The sequence below is a fragment of the Populus euphratica genome, unplaced genomic scaffold (assembly GCF_000495115.2).
Source record: "Populus euphratica unplaced genomic scaffold, PopEup_1.0 scaffold1.1, whole genome shotgun sequence".
NCBI classification, from domain to species: Eukaryota; Viridiplantae; Streptophyta; class Magnoliopsida; order Malpighiales; family Salicaceae; genus Populus; species Populus euphratica.
In genome coordinates, this window is record NW_011499845.1 from 2,449,353 (window position 1) to 2,468,775 (window position 19,423).

The 19,423-nt window shown below is 35.5% G+C and overlaps 4 protein-coding genes and 2 long non-coding RNA genes across 7 annotated transcripts in view; 4 read left to right on the forward strand and 2 right to left on the reverse strand.

Moving 5' to 3' along the window:
• Positions 1-1,728, forward strand: part of LOC105114351 (acyl-[acyl-carrier-protein] desaturase, chloroplastic-like) — a 5,912-nt gene extending 4,184 nt beyond the window's left edge. The window contains exons 3-4 of the mRNA XM_011010907.1: positions 1-284; positions 1,092-1,728. Of these exons, the coding sequence (XP_011009209.1) occupies positions 1-284; positions 1,092-1,655 (848 nt within the window). The 3' untranslated portion in view covers positions 1,656-1,728. The remainder of the gene's footprint in view (positions 285-1,091) is intronic.
• A 547-nt stretch (positions 1,729-2,275) lies between these two features.
• Positions 2,276-3,159, reverse strand: LOC105114438 (uncharacterized). Its single transcript, XM_011011015.1, has one exon. The coding sequence runs from the start codon at positions 3,024-3,026 to the stop codon at positions 2,451-2,453; it is 576 nt and encodes a 191-aa protein (XP_011009317.1). The 5' UTR covers positions 3,027-3,159; the 3' UTR covers positions 2,276-2,450.
• Positions 3,160-6,147: 2,988 nt separating this feature from the next.
• On the forward strand, positions 6,148-14,599 carry LOC105114834 (splicing factor U2AF-associated protein 2-like). The gene is made up of 16 exons (XM_011011563.1): positions 6,148-6,360; positions 6,755-6,865; positions 7,253-7,387; positions 7,530-7,655; positions 7,728-7,960; positions 8,998-9,207; positions 9,506-9,598; positions 9,672-9,710; positions 10,654-10,743; positions 10,829-10,931; positions 11,074-11,154; positions 11,726-11,802; positions 12,486-12,566; positions 13,172-13,263; positions 14,106-14,517; positions 14,557-14,599. The coding sequence occupies exons 1-15, from the start codon at positions 6,300-6,302 to the stop codon at positions 14,227-14,229; spliced, it is 1,656 nt and encodes a 551-aa protein (XP_011009865.1). The 5' UTR covers positions 6,148-6,299; the 3' UTR covers positions 14,230-14,517; positions 14,557-14,599.
• LOC105114782 (uncharacterized) lies at positions 12,093-12,524 on the reverse strand. Its single transcript, XR_840213.1, has 2 exons — positions 12,458-12,524; positions 12,093-12,129 (listed from the first exon to the last, which is right to left on the reverse strand). It is a non-coding gene; the product is annotated as an uncharacterized LOC105114782 (long non-coding RNA).
• A 63-nt stretch (positions 14,600-14,662) lies between the features above and the next one.
• On the forward strand, positions 14,663-15,983 carry LOC105114728 (uncharacterized). The gene is made up of 2 exons (XR_840198.1): positions 14,663-15,630; positions 15,751-15,983. It is a non-coding gene; the product is annotated as an uncharacterized LOC105114728 (long non-coding RNA).
• Positions 15,984-17,019: 1,036 nt separating this feature from the next.
• On the forward strand, positions 17,020-18,998 carry LOC105114603 (U6 snRNA-associated Sm-like protein LSm6). Of its 2 annotated transcripts, none has more exons than XM_011011229.1 (4): positions 17,020-17,128; positions 17,545-17,669; positions 18,407-18,520; positions 18,605-18,998. In XM_011011229.1, the coding sequence occupies exons 2-4, from the start codon at positions 17,555-17,557 to the stop codon at positions 18,649-18,651; spliced, it is 276 nt and encodes a 91-aa protein (XP_011009531.1). In that variant the 5' UTR covers positions 17,020-17,128; positions 17,545-17,554; the 3' UTR covers positions 18,652-18,998. The 2 variants fall into 2 exon arrangements, with proteins under 2 accessions (XP_011009531.1, XP_011009609.1); XM_011011307.1 differs by lacking the exon at positions 17,020-17,128 and adding an exon at positions 17,145-17,218.
• Positions 18,999-19,423: the final 425 nt, after the last annotated feature.

A 19,423-nucleotide genomic window follows, 5' to 3' on the forward strand; every position in this document is an offset into this window, starting at 1 on the left:
GGGAAAGAGCAAGGGAACTTCATGATGACTATTTTGTCGTGCTGGTTGGAGATATGATTACTGAAGAAGCCCTTCCAACTTACCAGACAATGATTAACACCCTTGATGGTGGTATTAGGGACGAGACTGGTGCAAGCCTTACTCCTTGGGCAATTTGGACAAGGGCATGGACAGCTGAAGAAAATAGACATGGTGACCTTCTCAACAAGTATCTTTACCTCTCTGGAAGAGTAGACATGAAGCATATTGAGAAAACAATTCAGTATCTTATCGGGTCAGGAATGGTGAGATTTCTTCCTTGTTTATCTGGCACTGTGAATTCTGATACAGTTTGCACAGCCCCCCATCCCCCCCACGGCCACACCAGCACCAGAGAGAGAGTGGACTACCTCAAATTTCTACTAGAATCTGAATTTCTATAATAAATCACCATGTAGATTTTATTTTGACAAATTCACTTACCTTGTGAACCCAAATTCCCCCCTGCATCCTTTCCTTTTGAAAGGAGGATGGGGAGGGGATCATAAAATCTTAATAGTTTTTGTTTCATTTTCTTTCAAGTTTCTCTCTTAAATAACCAAGAATTTTTATATTGCAACTGGACCGTATTGTAGTTTTCCATACTTGCCCTGTCACTGGAAACAATCCATGCACCACTGTAATCTTGATGATATCAAGAATTTGTTTGGCTGTCCAGACTCTGTAAATTGAGTTTGGTTACTGTTTGTAGGGGTGTGGATGCCTGGATTACTCAACATCTTTGGATTTATTGTTTTAGCTGATATGGATATCAAATTAAATGGCATTTAGGTTAGATCTTGCAACAGTTGGATGATAAAAACTCTTGTTTGCTTGCATGTCTCAGCTAGGATAGTTAGCCATATGCGCAATTAGGTACTTTTTGTGGAATGACAGTAATTAGATTGGTTAAATCTCTTGCTAGGCTTCACCAGCTTTTGTCAATAAATTTCTTGAAGGATATGATTGTCTGCATCGCTATTATGTTGCGTTATTGGTGACCTTCTTAACTATGTTATTTTGTCTACCAACGCCTATTTTTTATTAAGAGAATGGATATTTGTGCTTTGCAGGATCCTAAAACAGAAAATAACCCCTACCTTGGTTTCATATACACTTCATTTCAAGAGCGTGCTACATTCATCTCACATGGGAACACGGCTAGACTAGCTAAGGAGCATGGGGATATGAAACTGGCGCAGATATGTGGCATCATTGCTGCAGATGAGAAACGCCATGAAACTGCCTACACCAAGATTGTGGAGAAGCTCTTTGAGATTGATCCAGATGCCACCATCTTGGCATTAGCTGACATGATGAGGAAAAAAATCTCAATGCCGGCTCACTTGATGTTTGATGGTCAGGATGATAACCTTTTTGAAAACTACTCGGCTGTTGCCCAGCGGATTGGGGTCTACACTGCCAAGGATTATGCCGATATTCTGGAATTTCTTGTAGGACGATGGAAAGTAGAGAAGTTGACAGGTCTTTCTGGTGAGGGACGTAGAGCACAGGATTTTGTATGTGGATTGCCTCCAAGGATTAGAAGGCTGGAGGAGCGAGCTCAGGGTAGGGTCAAGGATGCATCATCCACTGCACCATTCAGCTGGGTTTTTGGTAGAGAATTGAAGCTCTGAGTTCATCACAGAACTAGTCTCTGCTACCACCCTGTCATCTCATTGATTAAGACAAGCAAGACCTGTTTCGATGGAGACCTGATAAAGATGGATCACAGCTTATCTCCTCTGTATGAGGAGATAAGCTGGTATTGCTGTGCGGTGTAGATACATGTTTTCTTGCACTGGTTGCATTGGATCACAACTTCCTATGTTTTTTTTTTTTTTTTGCCATTTTCAACCTGGAATATCGAGTGTAAGCTCGAGAAACTATTGACAGATCTTTAGTTTTAAATCTTTTGTGTATGAGGTGAACCGCTTGGTTTTTTAATCCGTAGAATTCTTCTTGAGTGCACGAGCTTACATGAGTTTTTCAAGTTCCTTGATGGTGTGTTATTATTAGCAGGAGGAGACCTGATAAAGATGGATCTGGATCGAGTAAGCTTTTTGTTTTTTCACTATTGCTCTTCAAGATGGCCAACTCCTTGAATGATCCGAATATGAGAATTTAGAAAATGAGAGATAATCTCTTAAAAATAACAACAAAACTTGAAAGAAAGAGAACTCCCGGAGACTGGGAAATTGGATGAAAGCAGATGATTTTTTATTAGTAAATCATTTCCTCTACCATTGGTAAAAAATAAATAAATTTAAGCACAATCCATTTTATATATCAATTCATGATTCCATGCAAAAACCAATCACACTATATCAAAAAAGTTGATACTTATAATTGAATTCAAATAAAGAAATGTGGCAGAAGCACCACAAGGACATAAACATGACCAAGAAAACAATCCAGCAAACCCAGATTGATTATACTTGGAAAGGCCATGGCCAATCCTTCAGGTCCTCGTCTTGCTGCACCTTAGCACTCCTCCTCATAGCAATATTGTCACCATCATTAGCATCACCTTCCACGTAAGCATAATACTTCAAGAAAAATGCAAGAGTAAGCACAACCCACTCCAGGCAAAAGATCACCACACACAACCCACCAGCAAGCTTCAATATCACCTCACCATCTTCTTCCCTCACATATGACTTCAGGTTCCCTAGGAAACCCCCAGTTCTGGTAAAAATCAAAACCGACACTGACCCTTGAAATATGGCTGTCAACACTGTGGCCACCATATGTGTAGCGTACCACTTATTAGTCCCTGATGAGGCTGCAGCACAGCCTGAAACTGCCCCAGCAATGGTTAAGACATGAAGGAGAATGAGAAAGAAGCCACACACTGAAGGGACTAAGCGAAGCGAAAGGGTTAAGAAGATGCAACTGGAGGCTGCACCCAGTAGAATGTAGTTGCAGAACAAGAAAACCTTGTGAGTATGGTAATGGGATTGAGACACTGAAGAATTGGCGCTGCCAAGTGTGATGCTGGCACCCATTTGATGATTCTGTTATCGGAATTGGCGATCCCCTTTTGATGTTTGATTATTTTCAGGTGGTTTTTTGCAAGAAATTCTGAGAGATCTATTGATCTGAGAGAGAAAAGAGTGGGAGATAATGAAGATTTGTTTGGGTATGATTGATATATAGGGGGGGTTTATGTGTGTAACGGTCATATTTGGAAATGTGACCGTTACAAGGGAACCAAAGGACCCCACCTAGTAGTGGATTGTTTTGCTTTCAGCAGCTGTTCTTATTTAGAATTATATTAAAATATATATTTTTTATTTTTTAAAAAATAATTTTTAACATCAACAAATTACCATTTTAAAAACATTAAAAAATTTTCATTTTAAAATAAAAATTTTTAAAAATATAATTTATATTACATTTCCAAACACTTTCTTTATCCATGATATTCTACATGGCCTTTTAAAAAAATTTACAAATCAAAATTAACTTGATGGACCTGGTTTATCGGGTTGAAATCATGAATTCTAAGTTGTTTTTGTTTCAAGTTGATGCCAGTCATTATTTTATTTTATTTTTAGAGTACAAAACATTTGTTTTAATAAGTAAAAATATTAAGGAAAAGGGAAATCTGATTTAGAAGAGAAACGCTTTCATGGCATGAAGAAGCATGAGTTATAAACCTTGCAATGAACTCTGTTTTTTCACGCGCGATGAATTTGATTTTCTTAGATCAGACAATCAATTAAATATTGTTAATTTTTCTTCTTTTTTTGGTTGCAATATTATTAATAGTTAATTTGATTAGTGATGATATGCCAAAACTTGCAATAATTAGATTGTGGGTTTATATATCGGGATCCATTAATCTAATGGCACTAATAAGCATCTTATCTAGTGATGGAGTTTATTATATTTATAGTTTTTTTGTTTTTTTAGTGATATTATTTTTTATTGTATTTTTGATATGTTGATAATGAAAATAATTTTTAATCTATTTTCAAGTAAAATGTTACAACATTAAATACTTACTTACAATAAGTTTAGGATTAAAATAATCTCTAATGAGTATTTTAGTTTCTTTTTCTTTTTAATTTTAATTTAATAATAAGTGTTGAAAAGAAAACATTTTGCACACAACTACATGTACAGACCCTCCTCCAAATGGGTAACAACATTAAGATTTGAAAATTCATTATTTCCAAAGAAAAAAATCCAGTATTTGAAATATATGCGTGGAAAGAGATGCATTTTTTAATACGGGGATCATCATGTGGGTTTAAATATATATAGACAAACTTATATGTATAAATTAATTACAGTCATTTTTAATTCAAGAGTTTGTTATTTATTCTTGAGCTTCAAACCATGTTTGAATGTATTTTAAAAATACATCTTTTTTTTAGTGTGAATCGGGCATAAATACTAAAAAAGTAAATTAATTAAAGAAGGTAAAACAAACATGATTAGATCATAATACAAAATAGCATATAAACCCACATAATGATTATTGACAATCCATTCTTCTTTAAGAGGGTTTCGAGATGAACAGCAGTTTGCTAACCAGTCTTGCAGAGTTGGCCTTTCCGAGTATGTACTGAACCTTGACCTCCCCATCTCGAGTCAAAAGTATACACACTTTAACAATCAAAATATATTTACTGTATTTTCTCAGCTTGTTTCATGAGAAGAATCACTACCAGGATACAGTCAAATACGATAATAACATGTTGTATTCCAAGATCCCATGCAAGTTCAAAATCGATGATAGCAGCCCATAACCCCTTTTTTTTTGTTAACAGTCGGTTTTTTAACCGAAGTGCAAAAGCCTGTGTTGATTGCATGTAGCCATGCTGTCTCGAATTAGCCCTCTCGCCTGCAAAACCTGGGTTGCCTTCGCTGCACCCACCACACTCTAAACCATTGTATCATGGGTATAGTTTTACATTACTCATCCCCCGACCATCACCATGGGATATGTTTTTTGCTCCTTAAACAATAACAGAACATTAGCTCATTTAAATACTCTTAATGTATTTTTGCCTTCGTAATAGAGTAAACTCCTTCTGGTTTCTCTTGGAGAAAGAACAAAAATATTCTTTGATAAGACAAAATTTTATTTATTTATAATTATTTAGAATTAAAGAAGCCATGCCAAATCACTTCTTTTGTGTGCATCTGCGTGTAATAAAAATAAAAGAGTACGTTGTTTTACTGTAGAATACCATGACGTTAGACAACTGCTTCGGATGACACTATTCCTTGAACAATGTAGTTTTTTCAGTTGCTAAACTTTATTTTTTTACAATTTCATCATCGCATGGTTTATCTTACAGAATTTTACAGTCTCGGTAAATATCTTTTTTACGGTCTCACTCGGAGTGCAAGAGAAAATTTTAGCATCCAATTAAATATCAAATTTACAAAATTAAATTTCAAGTTATATTTAAAATAAATAAATTCCATTCTTAAGACAGGAATTTCAACATTGTTTTCCCAGCGAGCGAAACGCAAGTAATGTTTCTAAAAAAATTAAAGCTACCAGCCGGCAATACTTTCTAAAGGAATATGGATTGTCAAATAACGAAATAATATGAATTGTAGGACTACTTTATAACACAGTACAACTGGTGGGGTGCAATTTGCAAATAGGCTACAAATAACTAACCCCGAATCTATTAATAATATGAATTGTAGGACTACTTTAGTAACACAGTACAACTAGCGGGGTGCAGTTTGCAAATAGACTGCAAATAATTAACCCCGAATCTATTAATAATATGAATTGTAGGACTACTTTAGTAACACAGTACAACTAGCGGGGTGCAGTTTGCAAATAGACTGCAAATAATTAACCCCGAATCTATTAATAATATGAATTGTAGGACTACTTTAGTAAGACAGTACAACTAGCGGGTGCAATCTGCAAATCGGCTACAAATAACTAACCCCGAATCTATTAATTTCGCTCTGTGCTTTTAAAACCGTATTTTGTGAATTTCTGATTTTAAATATTTTTTTATGTATTTATGTTAAAAATAATTTTTTAAAAATAAAAAATACTATTTTTATATATTTTAAAATAAAAAAAAATATTTTTTAAAACCATCAACGTTACATTTCCAAACACTATCTCGGTGTATTTCAATCCAAGGGCCACCCTTATCCTTAAAGGCAGACAGAACAACAGTCGCATCCAAACAATCGGTTCTTTTTCACCTCCTTCCATCTGATGCCCTGTCCCATCTAGTTGTTTCTCCGTCTTCTCCAATATACCAGCAGCGCACTGTAAAAAGAAAACGATGTCGTCCCTGAAGGATTTTTCCATGGATCACCAAACCCAGCAGCAGCAGCCTTACTCTGGTCTGTACGGACACTTGCTATTTAAATATAATAACATCTCTTACAATTTTGTTTTTTAATGTTATCATATTTATTCATAGAAACAATTTTCTTTCTTTTTTCTTTTAATTACATGATACGAATTTGAACTATTTGTAAATATCTATTGTGGTTTTTTAACTTCTTGTAAATATCTACTGGTCGTTCCTTTCCGTGGGCTGCCCTTTTCTTCTTCTTTTTTTAGGATAGTTCAGAAACAAAAATTTTGCAACTTTATTTATTTTTATTTGTGCAATTGTGTTTATTTATAATGGTTTTTTATTCGTAGGTTATGATTTTGATTGTTTTATGGTTTTGACGAGTGTTGACGATGATGGGTTCTATTATTATGTGCAATGTTCTTTTTATCGCGCAGGTGCAGGAAACGGCCATGATGGCAGCTACAACAGGGTTGCGGAAGTTGGATGGTTTATTCTAGGTGAAGATCAACAACAGGTTGGGCCTTATACGTTTTCTGAGCTAAGTGGTGAGCTTGATCGGATGCTGTTTTTAAGTTATTTAGGTTTCAAAATACGGAATGATTGTCTTGAAACCTTGTGCCTTTACTTTAAAAAAAGATAAAAAAAGAAAGAAAGTGCATGTTTGAATTGTTTTGGTGAGTGAACAGGACTGTAAAGAGAAAAAAGGGTGCTTGCTTTTATTTTGTTGTTAGTTTTTTGGTTTCTTAAGTGTTGATGTTTCTTTTGTGGGAGCTTTCATTTACTGGAGAATTTTCTTTCTCTGCTTTCTGGAATTCCAGTTCCATCAGTAATCAATAGCAAGGTTTCAGGACAATCGTTCCATCTGTAACATGTTCAATTGGTCTAATGAGCTATTGAACCATATCCTTTGCTTATTTGCTTCGCATGGACAGAGCACTTCCTGAATGGGTATCTTGTAGAAAGTACACTGGTATGGTCTGAAGGAAGAAGTGAATGGCAGCCACTGTCCTCATTCCCTGAGTTCACGTCAGGAATATCTCAACAGGGATCTGATTATTCCACAGCAGGTGAAGAATCTCCTTTTCTTTTCTATTCCGTGCTGTCTATGTATCATTGCACATTTGATATGCCCTTGTATATATGTTCATAAGCATATTTATCATTTCCATCTTCTGAATGAGGGCTTGTAACCCCTGATGTTTCATGCAGCACTTGCTTACAATGATAAGGAGGTCGAGAGGTTGCAGGAGGCCAGAGAGGCTGAATTGGAATTTGTTGGATTGAGAAATGAATCTCATTCTAGCAGTGAATGGAAAGCCAAGCACTCTACTTTAGGTGAAGATCTTCTTCCCCCTTCTTTTCTCATTTTGCTCACGGAAGCTATCTGATGCTATGATCTGTTTGCAGTGTCACCTAACACTGATGAGGATGAGTTTGAGAAATGGAAAAGGGAGGTAGAAGAGGCTGAGGCTGAGGCAGAAAGGCTGAAAAATGGATCTCTTTCTGGCAACACTGGAGATGATCTTGGGATAGACAATCCTGACAGGGTTCTATCACCACCAGATGGCGAGGATGAATTCACAGATGATGATGGGACTACATACAAGTGGGATGGAAGCCTAAGAGCCTGGGTTCCTCAGGTTGGTTGTCATTTTGTGGCTTTTGGAGGGTTTATCTTCATTCTGATATTTTTTCAAGAACTGTCAAAACTTTATTGTGAAATTCTGCGTTAGCATTATGTTCTTGACATTCAGATCTTAACCTTGTTATTTTTATTTTTTTTAAATTCATATCCATGCATATCTAAACATATATACCTACACATGTATGTTTGTACATATGGTCAATTTTGATTAAGATTGAGGAGGGTTAACGGAGAAGGATAATTTTGGGTTGTGCCATTTGCTATCTGTTGATGATTTCTCATTGTTAATGTTTATGGAGGGAGTCATCTCATACTCTATCTGAAGCTCCTTCAGATGGTTTATATTCTGATTGTTGATATGGGATACTAATCAAGTGCAGCATTGGTGAATTCTTGGGTTTTGGGCTTGATGAGTGGCCTAAAACTGTATCGGATTTCCTGTGCAGGGAAATTGTAGGACACATTGGGTTTCTGTATCTGAAGAGAGACAGATTTTAGGTTCTAGTGATGATTATTAGGGTTGTGCAAGCAATTGGACACGGAGGATTCCTAAGAAGAAAGCATACTGTTCAGTGGCCCATTATATGAAGCCAGGATAATCTTTTCAATAGATTTTCATGAACATCACAAAAATTATCACTCATTGCCATCCTGAATTTATGCATCATAAGAAAGTTAATCTTGTATCATGTGATCAGTGCTTCCTGGACTTGGAAAGAGCAATCTCTAATGATCATTTCTGTGATCATTTCGAGTCAGATATCTTCTGAAACTTCCATTGCTATTTTACTGGATTGCTTAGTGCTATCATGCTTCTTTATTTTGAGGATATTTTCTTGTGGTTTTCTTGCCTCTCCTGTAACACCAAAATTTCCCATTTTTTTTCCTCATATTGATGCATTGAAAAGGTGATGCTGCTTCTTAATTCTCCAGTTTTTTACCATTGTTTTATTTGGCCAACTATCATCTTCTTACTGATGTGATTGAAAATGATGATTACAACCTTTTGTTCATAATCAAGTGATTTTCTAGGATAATCCTTCAAGTGTTAGTGGGCGGTTTGGAGTAGAAGAGATGACTTTCCATGAACAAGAGGAGGTGTTTCTAAATGTAAATGCTGCTGATGCCACTTTGAAGGAAGAATTCAATGTTACTGATGAAGTGGTAGGATCACAGCATAATAAAAAGAGGAAATTGCATGACAAGCAAGCGGACAAGAAGGATGAGCAAGCTGATAAAAAGGTATCTTCTTCACAAAACCATTGAAGATGGAGTCTTGCCTCTTTTCTAGTTACTTTGTTCATGCAAGTTGGGTTTTAAGCACAACTAACAGTACCATTGTAGCCTGATGATTGTCGTCATCATCATTATCAAACAGTGATTTTTGGGACCATAAAAATAGATTGTACTATAAATTAAATGTATAAGAATTAAGGTGCCACTTGCATGATGGGGTATTTGGGTATTTGTTGTTTTTCTTTTAGTTTGGATTGTGTTTTTTTGGCTGTGCTTAACTCCTTGATTTTTATATATTTTGCAGGAAGCCAATAAGGCTCCTGATAGTTGGTTTGAATTGAAAGTCAATACACACGTTTATGTAACTGGGTTGCCTGATGATGTCACTGCTGAAGAAGTAAGTCAGTTGCTGTCTTATCTTGGTTATTGTTTTATCTTAGCTAGAAGCTAATTTGATAAAACCATTGCAGGTGGTAGAGGTATTTTCCAAATGTGGGATAATTAAGGAGGTATAATTTGCGTTGATTTACTGTACACGTTTTCTTAATCCACTCATGGTTGAGGTTTCAAGTCGCCTTTTTCCTATGATAGTTTTTGCGACCCAGGCCAGGCATAGCACCAGAAAAGAATCTTGTCAAATACTCATTAGATGTTGTGCAGTTAAAAAAAAAGCTTATGAACTTGTTGGTTCATGTAACAGAGTATGTTTAGCAATTCAGCTATCATCCTTTATGATTGAATTTAATAATTCAGTAATCATGTGCTACATGCATGTACTTGAGATGGAAAAAAGTATAAAGAAGAGAATTCAACAGAAGATTAACTCATTTAGTATATTCTTAAAGGACTTTTGAAGTGTAAGGTGAAGTCATCTCCACAAAGCTAGACTATATATGGCCATTTATTTTACAATCTTATGATAAAGTAAAAGCTTTGCTGTTGTTATTGTTGTGCTATGATAAAATTAAAGAAGATTTGTGCATATGGTACATGTAAAGTTTTCACATTAAGAGGGTGGAGAATACTGTTTTCGTTGCAGAACTACTCTGTTTTGCTGACTGAGGAGCTGATGCTGTGCATGCATCGTTGCATATAAATTTTCAGGTCTTCTTGGAGGGTCCATATCCCATGCATTATTCTGGACATAGTTGAGGTTTTGTGTCTAATTGTGTCCTAAAGACACTTGTTTGTTGACATTTATGTTCCAATATGATTCAAAATTAATCTTCTAGGCTAGGCTAGGCTACATTACTGTTTAATGGACCTCACTCTATTAGTGTTTCAATTTTGTTCTTCATGCATTATCAAAAGGTGAAACGGGAATTTTTTTATGGATGTCTTTGTGTGCATGCATTATCTTCCCAGTCTCGTGATGTGTGGAACATATATTTAATCCTAGGCAATTTTTCATTTTGAACTGCACATCTAAGAAACCAAGTTATGAATTTGTAGGATCCTGAAACAAAAAAGCCCCGAGTGAAGATTTATGTTGGCAAAGAGACAAGAAGAGTAAAAGGAGATGCTCTAGTTACATATTTGAAGGTAATTGCTTTACTGTGTTACTGTACTTGAAATGTGAAAAAGACAAGATTCTTATCTCTGAGTATATGCAAATTTTGCATGGTAGGAACCCTCTGTAGATTTGGCTGTGCAAATTTTGGATGGGACACCATTGCGTCCTGGGGGCACAATTCCTATGTCAGTCAGCCAAGCCAAGTTTGAACAGAGAGGTAACAAGTGTGAACCATGATGTTTCAAATTTTCAGATTGCAATACGGAGGATTTCTTTTATTGTTGTCTTCATGTAAATCAGTATATGAATGATATCTCTATGTCTTAAGGATAACTGAGTCTTATTCATGATAAATGCAGGGGACAGATTTATATCCAAACAAATTGACAGCAAGAAGAAAAGGAAGCTGAAGAAGGTTGAGGACAGGATCCTTGGTTGGGGTAGGTTCTTGTTCAATCTGAGGCATTGAATTTAGTTCAGTAAATATGCATGTAAGGGTTCCAAGTGAACTTACTTTTATCTATCCCTGTCTTTTCTGAAATAAAGTATCTATACTCCTACGTTTTATGACATTGCCACAATATCCATGATTTAAACCATTCCTTTAACTAAAGTACTTTGATTGTGAGAAGGTCAACTCCAGCAACCTTTCTCTGGCTTGTTAAAATTGACGAGGAATTATGTGGTTTATCCCTTTTACACATGAATACAAAATTTTCCATTTTTTAGAGTTACAGTTGAAAAAAAAAGGCCTTACTAGGGTAAATCTTGAAGCAGGTTTGAGTGGATAAAAAAAGGCCATTGTAGGGTAAATCTTGAACCAGGTTTGAGTGGATACAATGCAGTTGAAGGGTTGAAAATTACATGCCTTATTTTTATTTTCAATGTTTCAATTTTGTTCCATGAGATGTAACTAGTTTTTTCTTGAGGTTTTTATTTCGAGTTCCTTTGCAGTTGCTTTTACAAGTGATGCCTTGCATATGGCTGACTTCATGTGCTTGTATCCCACAGGTGGCCGTGATGATGCCAAGGTGTCAATTCCAGCGACTGTAGTTCTTCGCCACTTGTTCACTCTTTCTGAAATGAGGGTGAGTTTGGAACCATCTATGGTTTGGATGGGACTTCCTCTGGAAGTACTGTTGGTTTAAATGACTTTTATCAGAATCTGTCTAACATTTGACAGACAAACTGCTATCCATTTGTTGTATTTAAGTTTTTATGTGTGCACAAAAAGTTATTAAGAGAGCAAATGTGTTTCTTTGAGATTTTGCAGAGATATGGTAAACAATGACCTGTTGCCATATCCACCATTGTTGATCTGTTTATGTTGCAAATCTTTTCTCTATTTTAGTAGTTTATTTTGTTAAGGGTGTTTTTATCTGGGCGCTTAATGTAATTCTCCTACTTTTGGTTATCTGAAGAGGTTACCATTTTGATTTGGTCAGTATAATGACTGTGCAATAGTGCAAGGGTTGAAGTTTTAAAGAGAATGTACTAGCATGGGGCATTGAAATGCAGTAACCAAAATTTTCATACTCATTGAGGAAAAGCACAGTCTCTTGTTTTCAGCATCTGCTTTGCAGCTTCTTATTACAAATGTTTATCATCATTAGAATATTTATAAATGGTACTTTTTTCTCAAAATAAAATATGCCATCTCATTTTTTTTGTTTTTAATGGCTAATATCCTTAGGTAGGATTGCTACATTCTGTTTTCGAATATGAAGTTACTGATTTTTGTACCATGCTATATTTGAATTTCTTATTACAGGCTGATGAAAGCTTAGGTTCAGAACTCGAGGTAGATGTTAGAGAGGAATGTGTGAAGCTTGGTCCAATAGATTCCATCAAGGTATCTGAAATTTTTTCAGCCAAGCTTGTGTATTTCTATTACATAACCTGTTACAAATCATACTAAACAAGCTATTCATGCAATAGAAACTTTGCACTGGTTTTTGTTTAGTGCTAGGTGGTAAATTTTGCATTTTACATGTATGGTACAGATTTAGTTCATTTCATCTAATTGCATTTGTTCTTGGGAGTCCTTTATTCTCCAACACTTATTTGGCTGACCTTTTAAGAACTCCCAGGCATTGAAAAGTGTACTTCATTGTCTTCACTAGCGGACCAGCCTGTGCATTTTCAAACATGAACTGAAAATTGTTTTCTTCGTTTCATTCTCAAAGAAATACTTAGGTATCATGGAAAACAAGAAGTTCAGAAGTCATTGTGTTTGTTTTGTTTGGTTTTGTTTTGTTTGGTTTCCTACTGCCTCCATGCAATTCTAAGGACAAAGGTTGAAAATTCTCTTCATTCTTGTTGTATTCCTTTAGTAATGCACTGATAGCCACTTTTGAGTTCCATTGCCAAGCTGCTGTTTTACTAGATTTTAATCTACTTTCAGCTCATTTTAATTTCTCCCCAACTTCTCACTCTCTTTTATGTCTCTGCTTGCAGGTCTGTGAGAATAATCCACACGGTGTTGTTTTAGTGAGATTTAAGGACAGAAATGATGCTCGAAGGTGCATAGAATTGATGAATGGACGATGGTGAGTTCTGATGTGTTAATTAGTAGTTACCTCATTTGACTCAGTCGGACATGAGTGAGAATCACTTCACTTTATAGAAATTGACCGGCACAGTAACAAGCTCAGGCATGATGATTACTCATTTTTACTTTTGGATAAGCAGTAGCAGACTAAAAATATCAGCAGCAAAATAGTAGATGATTAAATTTATACATACATATGAAGATATCTACTATGATGTGATTTTCAATAAACTGTCAGATCTGATGTGATAAATTAATGTATCATAAATGATAAATTTCAGGTGCTTTGTCTACTTAAGTTTTTGATATTGAAAATTCATGAACACAATCATGAACAATTTGTCACGATATGGAGCAAACACATTCAGTGTCAAACTTCTTGAAATTTGATTTGCATGATCTAAAATGAATAGAGGACATCATCTTATGGTTGGTTAGAGAGAAATGAAGATTGTAGATCTCTTACATAAATCATGCTAGTTTGTTCATGCTTAAACATGCATAGCGGATCTCTTTAGAATTTATATTAATTGCATGTTATACAATCAATGTGCGATGCCGTGTTGGATACTAGAGTTCAGTGCTTTTTGTTTGCTTGGAAATATGGCTGGGAACATATCTCCAAATATTATACAGTACCAATGATTGTCACATTGTGAATTGAAAAGAGACGCTATGAGGGACTCTCTCAGAAATAAGGTGTAGATCAATCAACCCAAAAATGTAGCATCAGTTGAAATCTTTTTTGGATTAGTTCATTGGCATTGCTCACCAGTCCTTCCGAAGTCATTTAAATTTTCTAATTTTCTTTCTGTTATGATTCTTCTTGTTGCCATTTAGGTTTGGCGGAAGACAGATAGGTGCTAGTGAGGATGATGGACTAATTAATCATGCTTTGGTCCGGGATCCTGATGAGGATGCTGCTCGCTTAGAGCAGTTTGGTGCTGAACTTGAAGCTGGCTGACTTAGCTTTGATGCTACGGTTACACTTATCATGTGTTCTCGATGTTAATTTTTTTTCAAAATAGAAGTTGATATCTAGGGTACAGATGGTTGATTGTCTTGGAAAGAGAGGCAGAAAGGGTGGCAGAAAAGCGTGATGTGAATTCAGGTTCTAAATTCATGGTTTTGAGGATTTGTAAATGATGACAGATCCATAGAAGCTTGATTAATCCTCATTATAGTTTGTCTCTGAGTAGGGAGTATAGGAATCCCTTGCTTGTGAAGGAAACAAGTCTACTACTTGCTCAACATTAAAATCATAAGGAAACAAGTCTACTACTTGCTTAACATTAAAATCATTTTTCAAAAGTTACTTAATTACATGCATTGTTCTTTTTGGGTCTCCACACTTAATTTTTGTTTTGAACAGAAGTATCCCTTATGCTGAACCTAAGAACTTCAATCTTTGTGTCGCATCTCAGAAAAAATTCTCTAGGCTAGCCCGGACATGAGAGAAACAAATCTTTTGAATATCCTGATATGGTTGTGCCTTTTAAGAGATTGTTGTTGCTCACTGATCAGGAAATCTGGCGGATAGAAGCCGCCTGTTTAGATGTGAATTGTGTTTGTGCAATGCCTGGAAAACGGATGGAGTAAATGTTATGTGAAATATGTTTGCATCATTTATGTGACCTAAGTATAAAATTCTTTTTTGTTGCGAGTGTGGATTAATGTATCAATTTTGGAGTTTACTTCGAATTTTCAGTATTGATCCAAGCGTCCCTTTTCTTCACAAACACGCAGAAAATATTTTGCAATCTATGCAAACACTTGCTCTGCAAGTTTTAGTGATAGAGTTAAGAATAGAATTGCACTTAATGAGCCTATCCAAACAGCAATCAATGGTCAGGACACTGGGATTTTTGCACCTGGAAGACATGAACAACTCATCGACGGAACCTTATTCGGCTTCGCACAACTTGGTCCATGCAGCAGCTGTTTCCATATACCGTATTAAGCAAGCCAGCTGATCCAAGCGTTTTATCTTCTAGATAAATTACTTTGTATTTACAGTTGTCATTCATCGTCTTTTCATCTGTATAGGGTATTGCATTCTTTTGTATTATCCAAAGTGTTCTCGAACTGGCTGTGGTATTCAAAACAGTGTTAGTTTACATAAATGAAGCTATTGTGTCAGGCTGCACCATTCTTACCTGTATCCGCCTTTTTCCCCGCTAAGCTTTGAAAGAGTTGTTAGCTATTCAAACGAGAATGTTTTTTTGTCTTTCAATGAAATAGTAGAAGGTGAGTGAAACTGCTTAATTATTGCATTAAAGTTACTGGACACTGGCTACTTCTACTCTTATTCAATATCGTAAAGCAAAGTTCTGGTTCATCATAGGAAATTGAACTGCCTCAGAAGGTGAGAAGACGAACTTGTTAAGAGGGAAGGATCAGTTACAATTTATATGCCATCACTTTTATGTTTCTTAAATCATGCAAAGCTTAACGTATTGCTCCTGATGATGATATCCTTATTCAGGAGAAGCGAGGCAGATAGGGTTGGTGGTCGCCTGCGAGTGTCAGAACCGAGCTAGTTCGAACAAAATAGAACATAAGAAAGCAGCAGCTAGGCGCCTCGAGTTTCAGCTTGGATGGTAGTTCTCCTTGCAATTTCTTAGGTCAAAAATCGGCTCGGTTAATGGTTGTTGAACTATTTAATCTTTCACACTCTAGCTAACATATATACTAATAACGCGTGATTATTGAGTGTTACACTGCTAGGCAAAGATAAACTCCTCATGCTTAAGCCAGCCTGAGCTGAGATGATTATTTAATTATTAGCTAGCCAGTTAGTCGAGCATTGTCGCCGCGAAGAAGGGACTTCGTATATATGTGCTTGTTTTTTGTCTGAAAATGCATCACCTGTATTATGGTTAAATGGTCGTGGTAAGGTCTGTTTGCTCTTTCCTGCAGTTAGTTAACAGGTAGCAATGTTTTGTCTTTATATATGTTTGGTATTTGATGTAAAGTTTTTTTAAAAAATAATTTTTAAATTAAAAATACATTAAAATATTTTTTTAATTTTTTAATTTTATTTTTTATATTAAAACTTCAAAATCATTGAAAAATATTAAAAAAATATATCAATTTAATATTTTTTAAAAATAGAATAAAACTTTTTGTTCAGATTAACAAAATATATATCCAACTCAAATCTGCTAATTTATTTATATACGAATTAGGCTTAAATTTAATATATTTATAAAAATATTATACAATTGCAATATAATAAAAAGTTCTATAAATACAATGTATCTCACGGATTTTTAAAAAAATTTATTACATCTTTGAACTTTTATCTATCACACACATAAAATCTTTATTAAATTTTATTTCACAAGAAATTTTTTTATTGCATGTTAAATTTGTTTATATAATTAATGAAATATTATAAAAATTATTCACTCTTTCAAATCTTTGTAAGTTTTATAAACTAATTTGTTTGGAAGTTTTTAAATGAGTTTTGCTTAAAGCCTAATTTATGAGCTTAATTAAACTAGCTTATGATTCAAAATAAATAAAACTTAGCTAAATTTAAACTCAAATCATTTATATAACAAGCTTTTAACTGTGGACTTATATAAGTTCATTTTATTTCAACAAACGAGTTAGGACGAGCTCGGTTCATTTGTATTTTGTAGTCGAAGAATTCATTAATATTGTATTTGTCAGAAAATTATTGGAAAACAAGGGCTCCATAAATAACCAGACGAGGAGCTTTCACGTGACAGACACGCGCAACATTATTTCTCCATTATTTGTATATACTCTTTCTAATAAGCCCAGGTTCAAGTCCCTCCTCCCCTACCTAAAACCCTAATCCCAAAGCAGAAGATCGTCTTTGTTTGGCAACTCAGGTAAAATAAAAAATAAAAAAACTCGAATTATTAATTCTTCAATCTTTTTCAGCTATGAAATTAGGGTTGTCTTTTAGTTTTATTTTGCGGGTAATTCCTTGTTACTTCAAAAACACTAGCATGCTAACATTTTATTTTATTTTTTTAATTTTAGTATTATGGACTATAGAATTTACAGGAGGTAGTTTGTAGGTACGATTCATGTCCAGTTTTTTCAAATCTGACTACTTGGAACTGTAACTACCTGCTTTTACGAGCGCAAAAGGGATTTCAAGTCGTTGTCTTCTTCTATGTTTCCCATGTTTTTGGCAGATTGGGATTGCGTTGAGGATATGATTCTTCAGATTTGTTTTTTCGTAAGATTTTAAGGCCAAATGTATGATTCTTTCGTTATTGCCCATGATATTTTTATGCAGGAAAAAGAAAATGTCAACTGGAGGAGAGAAGGGTTCGACAACCACAAAAACACCGGCTGATTTTCTTAAATCAATTCGTGGGCGGCCTGTTGTGGTTAAGCTCAATTCTGGAGTTGATTATAGAGGTCACTTTCTTTTTCTATGTAGCATATTCTAGTTGTGTTCTATATAAACCTGATCTGTAAATTTTTCTTTCTTATCCTTTCTGCTGGTTTCATCTACAACATGGTGAGATGATGGATTTATCTAAATATAGCTACAGTATAACCGTCTTACTTTCCCATAAATGGGTTTTTTCTTTCACATTTTAATGAAGGTTGTGCACCGGAAATCAATGTGTTGGTTTTTAATATTGAAATTTAACCCGTTCTAGGGACATGGGTTATGCTGTTCGGGTTATAGATATACATCTGAATGCAGAATGAACCAGTGGGCGTTGCCCATCACTGCAATGTATCTGTGAACCAAAAAGGTCTACTAGCGGACAAACAGTTTTTCTTTAAAGTCATGTCACAGCCTTGATGAGGGAAGGATTTATTACAAGGAGCGTTTTTGTATAAATAAATATTTCCTGCTTAGTGCACATGGTTTAGACCAGTGAAATTTCCTTGTTTCTCGTCAAGGCTGTCCAGAAATGGGAAGAGTATGAGAAAACACAATGACTCGTTAGCCTATAAACCTTTTCAAGGCTGTCCAGAATTTCCATGGCATTCATGGTATGACAAGTCGAATAATCAGATGTCAAGTGCTATGATATTACTGGAACTTCAGCTTGATTTCCCCCACTTTATGGAGCATGCTCTAATCTCACTCTTTTTATCCAATGTTATGCTTATTGTCACTGGCATTTTTTTTTGTGCAGGTATTTTAGCTTGTCTTGATGGGTACATGAACATAGCAATGGAACAAACAGAAGAATATGTAAATGGCCAACTGAAAAACAAATATGGTGATGCTTTCATACGAGGAAATAATGGTACCAAATGTCTTTACATTGTAATTTCTTGCCTGTCTCGAAGGACTGCTTGATGATGACCATATTTGAACTCCTTTGATGCAGTTCTGTACATCAGCACATCCAAGAGGACTCTTGCAGATGGTGCATAATCAAAACAATTGTGAGAGCAGCAGCTCCATATGTTGGTGGTTTGATGGTGCAGTGCAATGTAGTGATTCTAGTTACTGGCTTTGGATCAGAAATTAATGAGTGTCGGTTTAAATTTCCTTGTACCATGTGAGGCGAAGTTGAACTTCTTTTTATTTGTAAGCACCTCCACGGTACCTCCATTAATATGTACCCGCTTTAGTTCACACCTCGAATGTTCATCCAGTTATACACTATTAGTCTATTTGTCAGAAGGGACTGTAGGAAAGATGAACGAGAAGGGATTAGACATATCTTGTGTGGCAGAAAGAGCATGGACTCAAAAAGGATTGGAGGTAATTGTCATTCTCCTCTTCCCTTGTTAGCTAAACAATTAGATGGATGATGATTCATCTTTCCTTTCTCCGCCTTGGCGCACAAATTCACTCCATCCCTCCTGCCACGCTTCACTCCAAACAGTTTTTCTATATAGCCTTCCAGCAAAGAGCCCCCGTTAAACTCACACTACTATCGTCCTATTTTCCACGTAGTGCATGAATTGATGTTCGTTTGACCAAAAGTTGATGATCCACGAACTGGTGGTGATCATTATTATTTTGCATGAAAAATGAATATAAGCAACTCGGTCCTTGAATTGATGAAGATGGACTGATTCAACTGAAGATCCATGGAAGCAGTCGCAGAGTTAGTTGCATGGGCAACGAATGAATCAAAGAAAACACAATCTAATGATTGCCTATGGCGACAAGGAAGAATTCGTTAAGCATACGCCTA

Coding starts and splice junctions, on each gene's coding strand:
- LOC105114438 (XM_011011015.1), bottom strand. CDS start 3,026: ATGGGTGCCAGCATCACACTTGGCAGCGCCAATTCTTCAGTGTCTCAA.
- LOC105114834 (XM_011011563.1), top strand. CDS start 6,300: ATGTCGTCCCTGAAGGATTTTTCCATGGATCACCAAACCCAGCAGCAG. Junction 6,361..6,754: donor GCAGCAGCAGCCTTACTCTG/GTCTGTACGGAC, acceptor TTTATCGCGCAG/GTGCAGGAAACGGCCATGAT. Junction 10,744..10,828: donor CTCTAGTTACATATTTGAAG/GTAATTGCTTTA, acceptor TTTGCATGGTAG/GAACCCTCTGTAGATTTGGC.
- LOC105114603 (XM_011011229.1), top strand. CDS start 17,555: ATGTCAACTGGAGGAGAGAAGGGTTCGACAACCACAAAAACACCGGCT. Junction 17,670..18,406: donor TTCTGGAGTTGATTATAGAG/GTCACTTTCTTT, acceptor TTTTTTGTGCAG/GTATTTTAGCTTGTCTTGAT. Junction 18,521..18,604: donor TTTCATACGAGGAAATAATG/GTACCAAATGTC, acceptor CCTTTGATGCAG/TTCTGTACATCAGCACATCC.